This window comes from Pomacea canaliculata, linkage group LG10 (genome assembly GCF_003073045.1).
Source record: "Pomacea canaliculata isolate SZHN2017 linkage group LG10, ASM307304v1, whole genome shotgun sequence".
NCBI classification, from domain to species: Eukaryota; Metazoa; Mollusca; class Gastropoda; order Architaenioglossa; family Ampullariidae; genus Pomacea; species Pomacea canaliculata.
The window spans coordinates 4,799,196-4,817,922 of record NC_037599.1 but is presented as its reverse complement, the minus strand read 5'-3'; the positions used below and the strand labels follow the sequence as shown (position 1 = coordinate 4,817,922).

Here is an 18,727-nt window from a genome sequence, read left to right as displayed (position 1 = left end):
GATACGTTAATCTGAGTACGAGGGCTGCAATACATTAGAAGGACGAAGAGAAGCACATTGCGACCAGTTTGTAAATTACCAAACGGTCAGCCGCTGAGCTCACCTACCGTAAGAGTGGAGACCAAGAGAACGCGTCCTGTTCGTACGGAGTGGGCGTGGCCCTGAAGCGCAGTTTGAGACTGTCATACGGTACCATGGTCAGCTTGTAGCTGCTGCCTTTCTGAAGGACAGGGAAGCGGTTGGACATTTCCTGCATTACCATCACAGGTTGCTGTTTCAGTGAACTCGCGGGAGACTGATCAGTCAACTCCCCAGAACGAAACTGTTGAGTTCTTGTTCACATCGTGCGAACACTCATGCCGATCTAGCGCTCAGACACATCGAACGGTGAATCTTCAGTAGGATCAAACAGTGGACAAGCTGGCTGACTGTCAGTTGTCTTGAAGACCACAAACTTCCAACTTCATGTTAGTTGTCACTGAAACAGTTTTAGTTCTACTCCACACGGATTCTTTGTACAATTCACAGCCACAGGAAAACAAGTTTACGCTCGAAATGCCCCTTTACATCAAGTCTACATAAAATTCCATCGATTTTGCTTAACCGAGTGAAATTGTTTCTCCAGCAAAACAGCGTAGTCTCGGTCGCGGTTCTGAAGCTGTCCTGGTCGGAACCGCCCGGACTGGAAATGCAAATGCACATGCACTGCAGCCAAGGCGACAGACAGACGCAGCCCACTGTCCTCACCCACGGATGCCTGCGGCCTTCACAATGTAAGCCGCGAGAGCAGCTACCGATAAGTATCCTCGGAACACTTGATCCTGTCCTCGCTGATAGCTAGGAGAAACATTTGCTCCCACTTGCTGACGAGTGTCTGCGTCACCAATGGCTGACAACCAAACACTCGTTTAACTCAGTACTAGATGCTAACCACCGATCCAAAAAAAAAGGACTGCACGGGCCACGCAAAGACACCACAACGCGGGCGGTTGCTTGCGCTGTGTATAAACATTTCATGATCAGTTCATTTCCTTCCCTACAAACACGTGATGCCGCTGGATTAGATGTTATTGATCGCAGCGGTTTTGTGTAATTAACGTTCGTAGCTTCATCAGGAGAGGCTTCTGATCCAGTCGCACATGGAAGTAGGCGTCCAGGAACTGCAATCTTAATCAACATGGCGCACTGCAAGAGCGTTGTATGTCCTGCAGGACTGTCTTTGCTTCCCCACAACATGTTTCCGTGGCCCTCCAGTGGGATTTGCTTAGCTCGAAGTGGTCCATCATCCGTAACACGCGAAATTACTTCCCGAAATGATCGGAACACAGCATGCTATGGAAACGGTCTTGTGTGAAGCCAGAATTTTTGCAACACCCACACTGACACATTGTCAATGAAGAGTTTACTGGAGGCACCATATTTCCAGGCGTTCTGTAAAGCCAGAAGAAAGCCTAATTATTTTCTCATAAATCATATGCAATAAAGACGAAAAGCTGTTGATGCTGTAACTATCCTGGTGGAGGAAGCATAAGCGCGTCTTTGAGCGGCAGTAGGACTTTGGCTGCTAAGACCTTGTTCAATCAATATGCGATTATTGAGAACTGTCAACTTGACAAGTGAGCCTGGTTGAAGTAACAATGATTCCAGATTCCTGTGTATCCATCTCCAGCTCAGCCAGCGTGAAAAAAAAAAAAAAAGCCGACCCGACCGTTGCCATGAGCGACCATGAGCAAGCACTAGATCAGAACGACAGTGTCTGTGGTACGAAGGCAAGCCAGCTGCAATACAGATACATCATCCATAAAAGTAGAGAAACATTAATTCAAGTCCGATCCGCGCTTCAGTATCTGACCACGAAAACAGCGCAGGAGAACCAATGTCCTACTGAAACTCTCTCCGTCAGCACGGGCTGGTGAAAAATGCTGCCAACCTGTGGAGGTAACGGCTAGACACTGAGGTAACAAATGCTTCAGTCATATGGACTCTGCGAACCAGTTCTAGCTGAGCTTTTGCAGTTTTGAGCTTTCAGAAAGTACTCTACGTGTTAAACAGTTAAAACCTTTACTGCGGTACACAGGGTGACGCCAATACATGAAAATCGTATGACCCCCGTGTGTGACCCAATCTCTGTGAAGGGTTGAGGCCTATTCATTTATGACATAATAAGGTCTTTTGAAAATGATCGCTCATGATCTTTATTTAGTCGGTGTGTGGAGTGTGCAAAGAGTGCGAGCATTCAGACAGGCATTTCTACACAATGCACCTCTTACAGACGTACTTTCTAAAGTAAACCATAACAACGGTTTCGCAATGGATGGAAGGCCCTGCTGTCAACTACTCTAGGTCTGCTATAGGACACACAAAGGTCGTTCATGAGCACAAGCCCTTAACGACCAACGGAGACATATGTAAACAGACACGAGTTTGATTAAAGGTACATTCGTAATAACAAGAGAAAAATTGAATGTGTTCTGAGATGATCAATGCTGGTGCAATCGAAGGGTCCTTTTGGGCCCGGCTGTGACAACAAGACTTCTCACGATCTGATTTGAAAATTCCAATAATGATGAGAATAAAGATGTGTCAAATGAAGAAAGCGCGTAAATGCAGAAAAAAGAAAGACTAAAGCATAAAACTTACCGGTGAATTCTCATATTTCATACCTCCCACCCCCTAAATACAAGCTAAATCGTATCATCCACAGTTCAATAATGCGTTACACTGTGCTCAAACATTCTACACTATATAGTACATTAAGACGGATTTAATCTCTGTAACGGACCTTTTGGTAATTATTTAAGCCCACGAAACCGTTTCTCCGCCGATACATGGAGAGTCAAATGAATAAATGCACATCAAGCGATTTTTTTTTAAATCACATTATTAAAAATCGTGGACCCCGTGGATCTCGATTACAGGTGATTTAAACTATTTAATTAACAGCGTCTTCATAATGTCAGAAACTTCTAAAAAGTGTATGTAAATAGTTTTTTGTTGATATTTTAATACATCAGTTGGATGGTTGCTCGTAGCACGAAATACACAACGTTAAAATTAAAAAAAAATACATTATGTTATTAATTCCTTCCCTGTAAGATTGTTCTCGTATCATTTTTAGAAGATTTATACAGACCTGACAAAAGAAGAACATTTCTGTATACCAGTACAGTGAACGCAATAACCTAGCACAAGTGATAGCTAGTTTATAATTAAGAGTTCCATTTGCTAATGAGTACTTACACAATCTGGAACGGCGGAAACCAATATTCACTGTAAAATCCAAACCGTGCTGACTCCCGAAAGCGCGTCCGAATTTCCACCATTTTTCTACGAAATTTGGTCACATAGTCTGGAAACGACATGCTGTCCGTGATGCCAGCATACTTGGTGGCTTGTGATGGTTCTGTGGGCGACGACTCTACCTGTAAAACTTCACCAACCACCTCTAGAGCGTCTAATATATAAGTTGAAAAATCGTAAATACTTTATGAAGGTCTTTTGTTGCCCATAATGTTGAAGTTCAAGGTTCATTTAGCCAAAGCAAACAGATGCAAAAGGAAGAGCACAAAAGAATTGTGATCTGGCTAGCCGCAAACCTGAAGCTGAGACTGTTTCAATGACCACCTTCTTATCTCTCTTTTTTCATGGCTGGTGACCTTTCTTGATTCTGCACAGTGGAAACACAGCTGGTAGACGACTTCCAATGCCAAATGGTGAGGACTAACTATGGTGATGTCAATAGAACGAGAACTCGCGACTATAAATCCCATAGCCATCAAACAGTCAAGTGCTTAGCCATCCATGAAAGCTGACAGCTTTGTGCTGTTGCATTATGCTCTCACTGCGTGCTCCTGCGAGCTGGCAACACTGAATAGATACAAGTCTCGCACACGATACAGCCCCAGCGGTCCGGCCCTGTCTGATTGCCTTTATTTAACGTTTAGTCCAGATATTGACTGGAATGTTCCCACGTGATACCACGCAAAAAGAGAAAACTAGTAAGATCTCCATGTCCATACTTAATGAGGTTGTCCTGACAGCGCATGTTTTGTCAAATTTGCACAACCTTCGCAATCGATGAGACGACACAGTAACTGCTGTTTGTTGTCATGGACCCGGAAACAGTGAAAGATGAGGTATCATAGGGCTGTTTGGCAACTGGATGTATGCTGTGATTTGAGGGAAAGCTTACCAATCATGAAAGCGCTTGTCATGAGAACTGCAGTGGGAAACCTGGAGTGAATAAACAAGTCATGCGTTTGTTTGTCTGCTAGCTGGTTGGCTCAAACCGTTAGCATATTTTCGTCTTGAGGCCAAGAAAAACAAATTCACCTGCGATGAAATACCCAAATACCAGTTATCGCGATCTTTAATGCAGTGCCATGACGTCAGTAATAAAATTCATTAGAATGTTGATGGCCTGTTTGCAGCATTGATAAGCGATTCAGAAATGGAGTGCAAATCGTTTTCTGCACTTCACTTTATCAATACCAGGAAAAAAGCAGATTCCGTTTTCTTTTAACGTGCTTTACACAGTGGCTTAGAACTGTACTGGATCTGTGTTTGTCTTGTTTATTTTAATTTTTTACTACGTGGGATAGTCGGCTGTTCCTTGCGTTTGTTAAAATGAAATAGCTTGTCTCGGACAGTAGCCTGTAAACTGTATAAGTAAATCATCACAAAACTTCGTAGCGCTACGGAAATATTCTGTATCGATGCTATTTCATCACAAACTTTTAATATGTGACACAGCTGACGTGCCTAGCAATACCAGTTGAGCCACATCTCTGACCAGCCAAACATGTACATTCCACAACACATATATAGGCCGGAACTAGCACTACATTGCCCTGAAAAGGTAAGACCTTTTCACTTTAAGAAGCAAGTAACCTATTCTTCAGTAACTTTCATTGCCTCTAATAACCATAGTGTATATCATTGTCCCTGTTAAACGTGTTCGGTTTCTTTGTGATATCGCAAAGGCTTTATGGTTGCTTTAAATTGTGTTAATTAGTAGCTACTATGTATATTCAGTTCTCAAAAGGAAAATGTCATTAGAGTAGAGTAGAAAGGAAGAACTACGGATATAAAGGACCAAAAGAAAATCAGATACATTCACGTGGAGAAATAAATCCGCACTTTCGACTTAAGTGTCTAGGCCCTTCTGTTCAAAAGAGGAATTACAGGTGAAATAAGCTACACTCACTACTTGGGAACCTTAGCTCTATTGATTGGACAGCGCCAATAGTTTGGTTCACTTGCAGAATACAACTTAATGTTTCTGCACACGCATGACATGATCACACTCAAATTGCTCGCGTTTAAGATGAGCCGTACAAGTGAATACCTCAAGCAAAATTTAAAGCTGTTGGAGATATAGGGGAGGGGAAGGCTGAATCATGCTTTAAACAGGATGGATGAAAACGATGTACATTAGAACAAGTGTCAAAAGAAAACGTTACTCTGGTTGACATTATGAATAAAACAGATTAAAATGACATGAATTAAAATAATTACCCACATAAAAATGCTCATTTATCTTTCAGTACAATCTTATTGGGCATTGCTGTGCATTGACAAAATGTCTGCTTGCTATCGACGCACAATGAACGGACAACGCGGCTCCACCGTGGTATCAGAGCAGTTATATCCAGGAGAAATGGAAGGACAAAGTCTCGTCTCGCAGTAGGTGTGTACCCGAACAAGTGCTAACACAAAATGTCCCTAACGAAGCGTTGCCACGCTATTTCGATCGATCTATTGCTCTGCAAATGTCGTTTAGCATGCACGTGTGATCGATTATACAACTCTGGGTTCAATTTTTTTTTCTAAAATTTTTTTTTTATGTTGCTGGCAAGCAAAGCTCGCGAAGACAGCTCTCTCTCCCTCTCGTGTGAAAAATAAATGACCGTCTATATCTGTAGATCTCATCAAGTTAATAAGAATGGAAAACAGAAAGCAATGGAGAAATTTCAAATATTTTAGTCAAACTAAGGCTATTACAACACTAGTTTGTCCACGATTCTACTAAGGTAAAACCAAAAACTGGTGTTACATTATAAATGACCGTATGTTTTCCTCATATTATGTTTGCTGTATGAAAGTTTTAGCTATTGATAATAATCTTAGCACTTATATACAGCACTGAAGGCTTCAAACCAGACATCTTCGCGTTTAATTCCAAAATAAGTAGAGCCATTACATCTTACAGTTTACCAAACAAGGCCATAAGCGATAATATCAAGGCAGTTTGCCAACAGCCCTAACTTGTTTGGTAGATGCAGAAATTCGGTGACGAACTGGCGCTCAACGAGAATCTGTTAGCGTGAGAACCCTTAGTAAACTAGCAAACAGGACTTAGAGAAAAAGTGATGGCTGTGGCTAAATAGAGAAGGTCGCAGAACGAACCTACCTCGCTACGCCCACACAAGGCACAGTCTGTCGCCTGTGGTTTTGCATCAGTTTCAATCGCATCATTCGGCTGCTGAAGAGCCTGATGGTCGGTCTTGACTCTACCTTTTCTGTCGCTTCATACGTATTCTGATGTGAATACCGTAGTGGCAACGGGTAGTCAGTATAGTAACGCTGCAAAACCCTCGCCTCGTTCATCTGCAAGTTGAGAACGTTCCAGACTCTCATCTAATAAACAAAGTTGTTGAGCGGTGTGGGCCCGGGACAAGTACTTGCAAGTTTCTCACAACCGAAACAATGGTCTTCCTTGATACTATACAGATTATCTTTTCCTCTTGACATAGGCAAGCCCTAACAGCATGGAGCAGTTCTAATTTTTATTATGTAGAAGTACGACTTCTTATCAGGAGGTAAAACTAGCTGTGTTAGCCTTACATTTTTTACCACTCCAACCTGTCTGCAGAAAAAAATCCTTTTGTGATCCCTCTTGACATTTAGTATATCCAACGTGGAATAGTACGGCGTCTTTTATTCAGAAATAAGTGAGACATTTAGGTCACTACATCCAGGTTGTTACAGCCCTAGCTTCCTAACCAGCCTGCTCTTCAAAATGGACTTGTCCTTATTCTTTTTATTAAATCCTTGTCTATATATTGAAACGGCAGTCTGCAACCCAACACCCATTCAAAAGCTCAGCTGTAAATGGACCTTTAATTTATTTTCTGTCCCACCTATGCAAACGTCAGCCAGATAGCATTACAACTCGCAGCCTAGCTACGCGACTGACTAGCCCAGGCAAGCAGAATTAAACTGCACACTACATAAAAAATACCGAGAACTTTATTGATGTTAAGTCTCCGATCTACACAGCACAGACGGCGACATTTTCAAACGGTAATGAAACAGTGTAGGGTAGGGACTAACAAAGACCAACCAATGCAGACTGTTTACATCAACCGACATAAAGCCTCCTGCAGTAAAGTACATTGACAAACCAGTGGCAATGGACGCATGCTCCCAGATACTTGATTATACTTTGTACAGATAATTATCAGAAAAAGTTCAATTTTACACCACAACTATCAAATTAATGATGATGATTTTTAAAATCTGAAACAGGATATTCCCTTCACCCATGATTTATTTTGTCGTCCTTAATTAGGACCAAAATGAATACGTAATGAGTAGTAATTCTAGCTGTATGCTGGAACATTACAATCCTAATGTCTTGAAGGGACGTCAAAAAGTGGCATGCCAATACAGACAAATGAGTTTAAGGTTGCATAGTCTAAGACGCAGGTACGGTGATCTGTAAGTGGTTTACTGTACTTAACGTAAGACTGTGGAACCTAAGGCACATAATCCGCCACATTTTGCTCTTGCCGGTAAATGTGGTGCCCATTTTCCCGTACAGGAGGAGTTTTCTCGTCTTATAGCCGGGCAACCCTTGATACTTTGACTTTTTCCTGGCGCGCACCGACTACCACGCTATGAGGCTAACTGTGCCATGTGACATTCCATGGATATTTTTCAATGTATGCTTCCACACGATGTGCTTTCGTTTTCCCCGCTGTGTTACAGACACTTTCGGAATGATTGTCCGCTCGTCAGCTATAACAAATTACAATAAATTATAAATATAAATAAAATATGATGAAAAGCGAATGTTTTTCAAGGGAGGCAACTGATTATCCTAATAGAAAAGTACTCTCTAAGCGATATCTTCCCTTGGAAACTATGACATGAAAATGGATGTAATACTGAAAGTAAGCTATATACAAAACCGAACATCAATTAAAATATCATTGCAATCCCATGTGATGCAAGTAGGTTTTATTAAAGTAATTAAGATAACACGCTCAAACATTCTGCACAGGTCCTCCACTCTCAAGCCACAAAGCGTCACGACCACGACGACGATTTCTTCGAATTTCTTGTGCACCCTCTTATTATTGGTCTCGATGCGTGGACAAAAGCACGAAAAGGCTTAAGTAATAATGTATACCTTGACAGAATTTTTTTCAGTATATTAAGGATTTCTCAACTTTTCCACGGAATATGCACAAATAAACAGGCATCCTGAGAAAAGTAAGGAACGACAAACTTTTGTATAGCTCCACAGAGGAATTAGGGACAACAAGAAAGCAAATAAGTTAGCGAAGAAGTAAAATGAAGCAGCTATTCTCCCGCCAAAAGTCCAAGACCCTCAAAACACACAGATGACGACAATGTTTCCTCAACAAGAGCTCTGGCTACAAACCACATGAAGTCCAGCGCAGCCGACTGCCATTTTTGTTTCCGAACCGGATGTTGATGTCTAAGTACACGACTACGTATAGGCGCAGCAGAGCTTGCTGGGCGCGACTGTGGGAAGAGATATCATACGCTAGAACCACGTACTTGTATCACTTCTATATACGTTCCTGCGATTATACATCCTACTGACATGTCTTCCTTTCAATCATCTGCGACTTCCAGTATGTCCGGACATGTGTCCACCAAACTTTCGGAAGGCATAAAAGCTAATAAAAACTGCCTAGTTTATAGCAGCATCTGGACTTCGGATAAAGCACACCCATCAGTTGAAAAACAAGAAGAAACGAAATCGAATGCATCGCACTTTAGGCTACCTCATGAAACCAAACAAAAAGTAAGCCACACCAACAAGAAGATAAGGCCATGTTGTATTATGTGCTTAATCAACTCTCGTAGCTATTGGCTTCTTTTAAACAAAGACGTGCATCTGCAATGAATCAGTGGCGGGTTTCATAGTCACATTAGCCGGCTGCTAACGCCTAGTCGTCAGCTACAATATAAATGCATATGAAAAATAGTAAGAATGTAGCCAGCTGCTCAGCGCTGGCATTTTGCTTACTTCAGTGACTCAGCCTGGCCCCTTTTCTTCGGACAGGTTAAATACTTTTTCACATTCTCGTTCAAGTTAAAAAAAAAATTAATCAAAATCTGGAGTTTCACTCAGTGAAAACAAGAGTTGTTATAAATATGATTTTTTTTCCTCATGCCATTTTCCCCAAAGTTGTTTCTCGGTAGTGTACATTGTCCTTAACGCGCGTTCGACTACAAAATCCCGTACAGAAAATTCAGATTGTACTCTTTGACACGAGTCAAGATAATTATTTAAAGATCTGTATCTTAGTATAAAACTCGGCATTAAAAAAAACTGCACTAATTTGACGCTACTCTTCGAGAAAAAAAAAAAAAGAAGAGATATCAAGTACTCATGTGAAAATAAATGCTCACCTTTTTAACCTCTCTGCCATCTCTTGAGCAAGCAGCTGGTCATGCTTCTTGGCCAGCTGCTCGATCAGTTGTCGCACAGAAGGGATCTTCTCACGTTGGGGCCGTCTGCGCACCATGCGGATGCGAACCCCATGGTTGGCATAAAGCTTAGACAGAATTTCACAACTAGCCGGCAAGGTTAAAGATCCATCCGAGTCTGCTTTTGTAGCCTTACAATCCCCCACTGAAGGAAACATGGCTGTGTAGCAAAAATCAATTAAATACTTATCCATCTGCTATGTTTGTGCACCTATGTCCTTTCATACTTGTCTGTCTGTTGGTCTGTCCATTTATTACGATTATTTCTACTTAAGGACAGAACCACTATGCTTTGGGCCTAACACGGGTACAAAATCAAGATTAACTGAATTACGCCAAAAATTGTAGATTGAGATAAACCAACAAAAACAAAACAAACATTTTAAACAAACCTTGGATGCACTGTGCCCTGTGTTTATTTCGCCTGCACATATCTGTCTCGACATGTTCTCATATTTCGCCATAAAGTTTCATTGCTCATAATTCAGAAAGTTAATGGGGAACTGGTAACAGTGAGCGCGATTGGAAATTCAAATCATCCTACGCCCCTCATATTTACATCCGTACATACCTTAGCTTAAAACTTTAAGACCTGCGTCACTAATCAGATTATTTGGCATAGCTATCTGCACAGATTTTCCCACGCGTAACAAAATGGATCATCAAAGTGACACAGACAATACTTATCACATCGAATCGCTTCCAAAACGTGTCTTAGCAACTTCTACACTTCAATTATCAGCCACGAAAAGACAAAAATATTTATTGTGCACTGACACCCTGGAATCGTCAACAAATTTCGTTGCTGAAGCATGCGCATTGCATACTCTCCTTTCCTCTGTTGGCTGAACTAAATAGCTCCGCTATTCAAAATAATCAGAACGCCGTATGTGTTCTGACATTATTATGTGACTAAACAATCAAACGATTTCGAAAACCAAACGTAAAGCTATGGACTGTCGTTATCTGCTGCTCCTGACATTATCGTAGTTGCATTGCTAAGAACAAACGCCAAATCTTAGGGTTGTGGTCTCGTGGACAACTGACTAAACGAGGTCTATTCAAGTCGGGTCGTGGAAAGGTGGTATAAGTGATAAAATACTTTACCTCAAACTCGCTGCTAGCGTCTATTCAAGTCGTGTCGTGGAAAGATGGTATAAGTGATAAAATACTTTGCCTCAAGCTCGCAGCTAGCGTGTAGACTCGCATGCTGCCTTGACCTACAAGACTTAGACGAGCTATGTAAGCTAGCACACCCTCAGCACAGCATATCTCGCGTGGATCGAGACGGTTAGACACGGGTATACGCAGACCCGCCCACAAGCTCCCTTCACCTCAAAAAGGATCTAGCAGCGACAAACACGGCTATTTCCACCCTCAGGTCTGTCTCTGCCCGGCAGAGCCACCATACACACTATTAAGCAAATCTCTGTGGCACGAGCTCGACGACAGGGACAAAGCTAGGCTCCCCCTTCCCCCGTCTGTTGTCATAACTGAAAGTTTGAGCAACTGCACTGAGCACACCCAGTGACGACACTGCCCAGCTCACAAAGGTATATTGATCTTCAGGGACTAGCACAAATGAGGCGAGTAGAACTCCTTGTCTGTCTGCCGCTAAGCTTCCTAATGCTCCTGAAATGGACAGCTTTCTGTGGAAGAAAACACCCCGAGGATGTTTGAACCGATACATTCGCGGTTAGTAGAGAAAGGCTTAGTTAACCAGCTTAAGTTGTCAGGCACACAAACCCACACTCTGTACCATGTGCACGTGGGCATTGGCTGCATGACTTGCAAAGTTGACAAAATCTTTTGTTGGCGTTACTAACCGGCGGACTATTGAGAAGAAGCAGAATAAACGGGTGTCATAAATATGATTTATGGTCGCTACTCACTGAGAGCTCTTATATCAACATCAGCACTCTGTAAATCGCCACTTGCAGGAAGAGGTTCACCCCCACTCAAAAGTCCCTTCAATGTCAAGTGCCTTTAGATTGACCGCGGAACAAACCTATAAACGTCCTCAAATTATTTGTCACTGTTGTTAACTGAATGTAAGAGATGACCACGGCAAGATAAAACACAACAGCATGCGTGATGACATGATGTGACCTGACCAACCCTGAAAAAATGCTGAAAATACCGATCACTGCATACGAATAAAATTATCAATAAATAACTTACCTAAAGAGTCAATGAATTTGTACAACATATCTATATAAATTAATGTAAACCAATGACTTGTGCCTTCACACGAAGCAAACCAGTATTGTGCAAAACACGATAACAAAATGTGATCTTTTTGTTTAACCAGGGGCAGAGGGTTGAGAACAATGTGTTGCTGGATTATCAAGGCATTGTCATTGCTGATACTGAAACATGTCAGACATAAATAATCAAATGGTGTGTAAACATTTATAGAAATAAAGAAAAATGAACAGTGATAGGTGCTTTGATAGGTGCTAGAAGATGCTTAGGCATTATGTGCATGCAACCTTTGCATGACTCGCGTGTGACCTTTATTTTTTCCTGATTTCGCCTTAAAACTAATAAAACCTTTTGAACAAAAAAGCTGTTTGTGCACTTTCAGGTGGTATTCTTGTAATTTTGTATTTTATATTTCCTCATTATTGATAGACACATTGACTGTTGTACTTCTTGTGGCAAACTTGTGATACCTTCGTAACAGGTACAGAAAATTTGCCAAGGAGGTATGAAAACAAATGATTTATGGCTCTGAAAAACATTAAAGAGTTTAACTGGCGGTCTCATCACAGAGGACATTTCGTAATAAGATAGACATAATAGCTGATTGCTAGTTATCAAATGTTAGTGACATAGATTTACATGCATAAAAATATGACACAAAGAAAGCAGTAAAGCTGAAAAAGAAATCAGTGTTAATGTTTGTTATGCTATTAAAGTAAAGCAAGAAACTATGAAAAAGATGTTTGCACTGAGCTCATAGATATATGCGACATTGATATAACATTAGAGTGAGGTACTTTTTGATTTTACCAATTTCCATACTTAAACTTGCTAACTTGTCACCAATTAACCTTATGAGCAATGACTCGTGGCCTCACTGGTTTTGTGTTTTGAGTCCTCTCTCTCTCTTTTTCTCTCAGTTACATGGAACATCATACAGATCCCCAGCTAGGACATACAGACTACAATAGAACAGATGGCATCAGTGAATATTCTTTTGATAGAAATAATATACCTGAGAAATTTATGTATGCAATTTAATATCTTAACAGTAACAAAGCAGCTGGCCCCAGTGGACTAATTACTAATATCCAAACTTGTGAAACATAGCAACAACAATTTTCTCCCTTTTTTGGTTGAGCTGCTTAGCTGTACGTTCACATCAGGTTTGTTTCCAGAAACATGGTCTGAAACCATTCTTCACCCACTGCATAATAAAGGAAACAATAATAACCCTAATAAATACAGTGGTATCTCACTCCTTAATGTGTGCAGTAAACTCTACATGTTCACACTAAATAAACGTTTGTATATTTGGGTTGAAGAAACCTATGCAGTTGGTGAACTACAGGCAAGGTTTTATAAAGATTGCTCAGCAATTGACCATATCTTTATTCTATACATCTGATCATGATATAACAGCACCTCTTTCCCCAAAAAGTAAAAACAGCAAAAAAACCCCAACAAAAATGGAGTATATTATATATACTTAATATTTACAGACTCTGTCTCTCATATGTAACTAGGGCAAGTTCTGTGGAAAAGAGGAATTCACGAGAAAATGTACCATGCCTTGAAAAGACTTTGTAAAATCAAGAGCTAGAGTGCATTCCAACCATTCTCCTTGCTTAACGAGTATTGAATTAGCATGAGGCATAGTTGAAAATGGCAAACATGGCATTCAGCTTCATTCAAATCTCTTAGACAGGTGTATCTTTCTATTTTCTGAAAGTAATGTTTTGTCTTGTGGCCCTTTGCTCCACTGGGGGCGAATAGGAACAAGAAGAAGAAATGCTTTGTCTGATACTGCCATTGGCTTAAATGTACTTTCCGAAAGTGCAAGAGCACTAAACCTTACAGTTAACCTTGAAAAGTCTAATATAATTTTGTTTAGAAACAGTGGATACAGTACAAAGCAGTCAGAGAATAATTGGCATACAAGTAAAAGTAAAAGTAGTCAACTCTTATAAATACCTTAATTTGTTTTTGACTACTATTGCCATTGGCCTTTAGAGACATCCTGACAACAAAAACAAAAGTAGGGATTGTTTAGATTTTTACGTTTTGGGGACTACACACCAGATCTTGTACTTCTGTGCATGTCCAATTTTAGATACACCTGGAAAAATCATGATGTGCAAATGTAGGTGAATTTAAGCAATGTCTTGTTGACCATCACAAATAGGACTGGTATTGTCATGTTACAAACAGCCTTAGGTTTAATGTTTATGTAAATTTTATGTGGAACGTTATTAATGCCATGTAAATAACAAGGCTAAGAGATTCTCTAATTAAATAATAAATGGGAATCTCTGATCTTAAAACCCACATATACAGGTACACAAGAGTCCTAGCACCAAATTTGAAATACCCTCTTTGTCATACTTCACACAATGGTGAAATATACCCTTTTTTGAATGCCCTCAACTTGAAGACTTAAGGCATAGATTACTGCCATTTTACTATTTAACTTAATAATCTGACTTTCCTTCTCAGCCTTGCTTAATAATACACTACACCTTACTTGTATGGCCGCAATTTTACTATTTTACTATTGTTTCAAACATCATAAAACTTATTATGTCAGTAACTAAATGAAGGCAAAGGTTTTCATACTGTTTATTTTCTATTGATGAAGCTACTTATGGAAACTTTTATTGACACTAATGTATGGTTTTAATGTCAGCACTTCATTTTCAAACTTGTGAGAGGTGTGCTCAACTCCTGCACAGTTGAGGCCACATGGCCTAAAACAATAAATTTTCTTCATTCATTACCTCAGTTAAGCATATGTTTAGAAGACTGAATAAACAATTAATAATGATGTAGACATATGCATACATTGCTTGCCTGTAAGAATAAACTGATGTTAAAAATTGTAATCAAATAAATAAAGTAAAACTCAAGAAGCTTAAACTGAATATAAAATATGAATAATTTTTTTAGCAAGCCCCATGTTTAACATAATACAAAAGTTTGAAACATAAATTAAGAGAGATGAAATTAGTAAAAATGCCTATAGTAAATTCATTATCTCAGTTAAGCATATGTTTAGAAGACTGAAACAATTAAAAATGATATTATGTGTGATATTATCAGGAGAGTGATTAAAAGAATGGTCTCCCTTCTAACTTTATAATTTTTAAATTTTTAAAAGAATAACTCACACTTGAAATATCACAATATTACTTTTAGAGAGTGAAAACAAAAACTGCTAAGTTTAACTTTATGACTTAAAAGTAAGCTATGGTGCACTCACAAAAGTTCCTTTTTTCTTAGAGGTTGAAGAAATGGTTTGTTGCTGCACTGGATTTGGTGGTCATCTGCACAAATATCACAGGGCTTAAAATATAAGCTTGCTAAACTTATTCATCTGTATTGAAGGTAGACTGATGGAAGAGATGCTTTTCAGATTTAATTTCCATTTATAAAAAACAATCTAAGGTTTTGTATTACTTTCCATCATTGTTACTACGAAATAGCGTTTCTAAATACAATGCATAAAGTATTTAAAAATTATGACAAATTTGTGTTCATTGAATTATTAGTGAACAAAATATAGGATCATAAAATGACCTAACTGTACTTTTGCAATGAAATAATAAACTCTTTGGTTATTATATTGTCATAACAATCAGTAAATGTGATTTTTAACTTGTAAATGAGGCAGACATCTCTTTGTGTACTGCTAGATAAGAAATCTCATTAACTTACCTTAATTCTTCCAGCATCCGTCTCTTATTTAAGCTCTTGATCATATTTTATGCACAGAAAATATGAGTAACTTGAGCGCATAACAACGCTTACCAGGTAGATGATTTGTGTTGCAGTTAGATTTGTCGTCCTTCATTTGAAAATGCTGCTTCAAACATGAATTAAGCTGTATCACAGGTCTTGGTTCCGCTGATTCCCGCTGTAGAACTAGAGGCATGGTTACCTTGACAGAAGAGCCAGGCGAAATGCAATTAAATATAACCACAGGTACGCCGTTTGAACACGAGCATGAGGTTCCCCTTTCGTCGCCACCTGATTTTAACAACGTCGAGGCAGATGGGCTTCTTTTAGTAGGAATCAGCATATTTATTCTGATCGATGCTGTCAACTGAGTGACTGACGTCTAACTAGTAGTCTAGAACCCATAGGCCGCTTAGAAGCCATTCACATTCACTGATTCAGTCGATCGCAGAACAGTCTGAAACAGTCGAAGAAATATCAGATGCGGATTACAAAGAAAAATCTGATTGTACTTCGTTTGTTTTCTTTTTCTTTTACGTATCTTTACTGTACCGGAGACGTTCCATCTCCGTGAATCCGCACTGACATCTAAACTGTTTTAAATGTTTATACTGGTCGAGCACGGGCTAAAAAAAAAAAACTCCGTTTCCTGTCGTCTGCTTGAAAGGCAGCACAGAGAGTAACCTTCCCTTGTTTGTGCCGCTTTCTGATCGTTTGCTTTTTGTTATAATTTATGTTATAAATGTAGTAAGAGTATTCCATCTGTTTGTTTCGTTCAAACGTATTTGAAGTTATAAAAGTAACTAACTCTGACGTTTTCCTTCTATTTATATAAATTCTTACCGTATAAATAAACCATATTGTTGATTACAATTAACATCCTGATATATAGCGCGCACTTCTAATTTTTTTTAGTAATTAAGACGGTCACTCCAGATACTCCAGCATTGACATTATTAGCTAGTAGACTTCAGCACACACACAAAATTAACAATGAGCAAATCTTTATTTACGAGGGTAACAGAATAAGCGAAGGTTATGCTAGCCCTCGGACTACAATAGAAATAAAAATTAACATTAGATTAATTCAGAACAAGGCAATTAAAAAAGGAGCAGGATGGTACAAACATGGTTGCTAATATTGGAATCGACAGTTCTTGTTTTATTATTGGCTGGAACACTCGCAACATGGGGTACATGTTTGCTTAGTTGGTATATATATATAGGACGCCTCGATCTGTAGGTAATCATGCAAAGGGTTTGGAAAAGGTGTTGTAGAAGTCCCATTTGAACTTGTACTGATTGGATAGCGTTCTTCGAGATTTGGGGGAAGGTTAATGTTCCAAAGAAAACTGCCAGAATGTTTTAGGCTCGTCAAGATTGGGTCAATTCTTGGTTTTAGGATATTGATCGAACTTGAGAGGTAATTAATTTTAAACTATAAGCAACTTAAGAGAGAAAAGGTGGTTGGGATGAAGAGAAAGATTCTCAGTATATACAATCACACGTATTCATCTGAACGGTGTTTGTCAATATACCCATATAAATATGATGACAATAAAAATATACCATATAAATATAATAACAATAAGATGCATGGATGTGTGTCTACGCACACGGACACACACACTATTGTCATAATTTGTTGAAAGCCATCTAGCCATATCAACATTACATTTCATTACATGCATGTGATACTTCATTAGTATGCGTGTAATGATTACACTGAACTGCAAACAAATTTAAAAAAAAACCAACTAGATTTACGCATTTGTGAAGACAAATCGACAACATACACGTCATCCACACACGTCAACTCTAACACGCTGACGTTAAATTCAAATTGTGAGCAGGAGTATATTTAGGAACCAGGACTGCATGCACTATGACAGTATTTAAAATAATAACAACACAGACAGCCACCAGTATTTCTTGGTCTCGTATACATCCACAGGAGACGTCGCTCTCACCACTCCTGGAAAAGATTGCCCGTTCATCCTGTTCATAGGAGTACGCACCCGGTTACGGACAGCACAAGGGTAATGAAGCCTCGCTGTTTAGGTAAGTACATGCGCACTAGCAGTTTCATTGCAGGTGATGACAACCCCCAAAATGCCTATACATACTGGATTGCACTTGATGTTTACACTACCCTTCAGTTAGCTATAGACTGAGTGGTAACCTTATAACAAAAAAGAGACAACAGATGCATGACAACTTTATTGACACGTAAGGACCCACCTTGGTCATTCAAATGACTTTGTCCTAGCTAGTTTGTGTCATATTCAGCGCCATACCTAAAGTAGGGTAAAACAATAATAATAAATACAAATTAAGGAAACTTGCCAGCCAGATAGCAAAACAAAAAGGCTCCTGTGATAGCGCTCATGAATCCATAATGAATCACTCATTACCACGACAATGTTATCAGCACCCACTGAGGAAATTATGTAGGTAACACTTTAAGCATTGTGTTTGCTTAGGAATAGCGGGTGGAAGGGGAAGCGGTACGGCTGTGTTCTATCCACACACGCACACACAATACGAACGAAACGACGAGTAAGCCATCAGCTTAATTGCTGGGGTACCTATCCATCCCCCGCCTGTCCTTTCTCCTGACAGTAGCGAAGAGACCATATTCTCGCGGAGCAAATTAAAAGGATGCGGAAGGTGAGAGACGTATAGGTAGTCGATCGTTTGTAGCAAAGAGGGAGATGCAAACTACGGTTTGCCATGAGACATGGAACTAAGTTTTCAAGCCTTTTTGAAAGATTGAGAGCGAGATACCAATATGTTTAATATCTCGAAGAAAACTACTCTGCATTGTGGAGATTTGTATAAATTATAGAACCTTGGACTAGAATTCACTTTGTTGTGCCATTCGTGATAAAAACAATCCATCAATCTCTCAAAAAGTATTTGACAACACCTTGATTTTCCGAAGCAAAACCGTAACCGTACTTGTACAATGTATCAATTATAAATAACCTTGTTATCATAGTGTAAACTAAGAGGCATTTCATAGGCTTTTTTTGTT

The 18,727-nt window shown here is 39.5% G+C and overlaps 2 protein-coding genes across 5 annotated transcripts in view; one reads left to right on the top strand and one right to left on the bottom strand.

The window, feature by feature from the left end:
• LOC112574238 overlaps positions 1 to 16,330 on the bottom strand; it is a 30,579-nt gene extending 14,249 nt beyond the window's left edge. The window contains exons 1-2 of one of the 4 annotated variants that reach the window (XM_025255158.1): positions 15,763 to 16,330; positions 15,215 to 15,278 (exon numbers count right to left, since the gene is read on the bottom strand). In XM_025255158.1, the coding sequence (XP_025110943.1) occupies positions 15,215 to 15,278; positions 15,763 to 16,033 (335 nt within the window). In that variant the 5' untranslated portion in view covers positions 16,034 to 16,330. Of the gene's footprint in view, positions 1 to 107; positions 827 to 9,672; positions 9,911 to 10,142; positions 10,767 to 10,857; positions 11,212 to 15,214; positions 15,279 to 15,762 lie in introns of those variants that run through there. The other 3 variants (XM_025255160.1, XM_025255159.1, XM_025255162.1) reach the window with 3 other exon arrangements.
• Positions 16,331 to 17,527: 1,197 nt separating this feature from the next.
• LOC112573644 (nuclear pore complex protein Nup153-like) overlaps positions 17,528 to 18,727 on the top strand; it is a 29,015-nt gene continuing 27,815 nt past the window's right edge. The window contains exon 1 of the mRNA XM_025254205.1: positions 17,528 to 17,751. Within this exon, the coding sequence (XP_025109990.1) occupies positions 17,733 to 17,751 (19 nt within the window). The 5' untranslated portion in view covers positions 17,528 to 17,732. The remainder of the gene's footprint in view (positions 17,752 to 18,727) is intronic.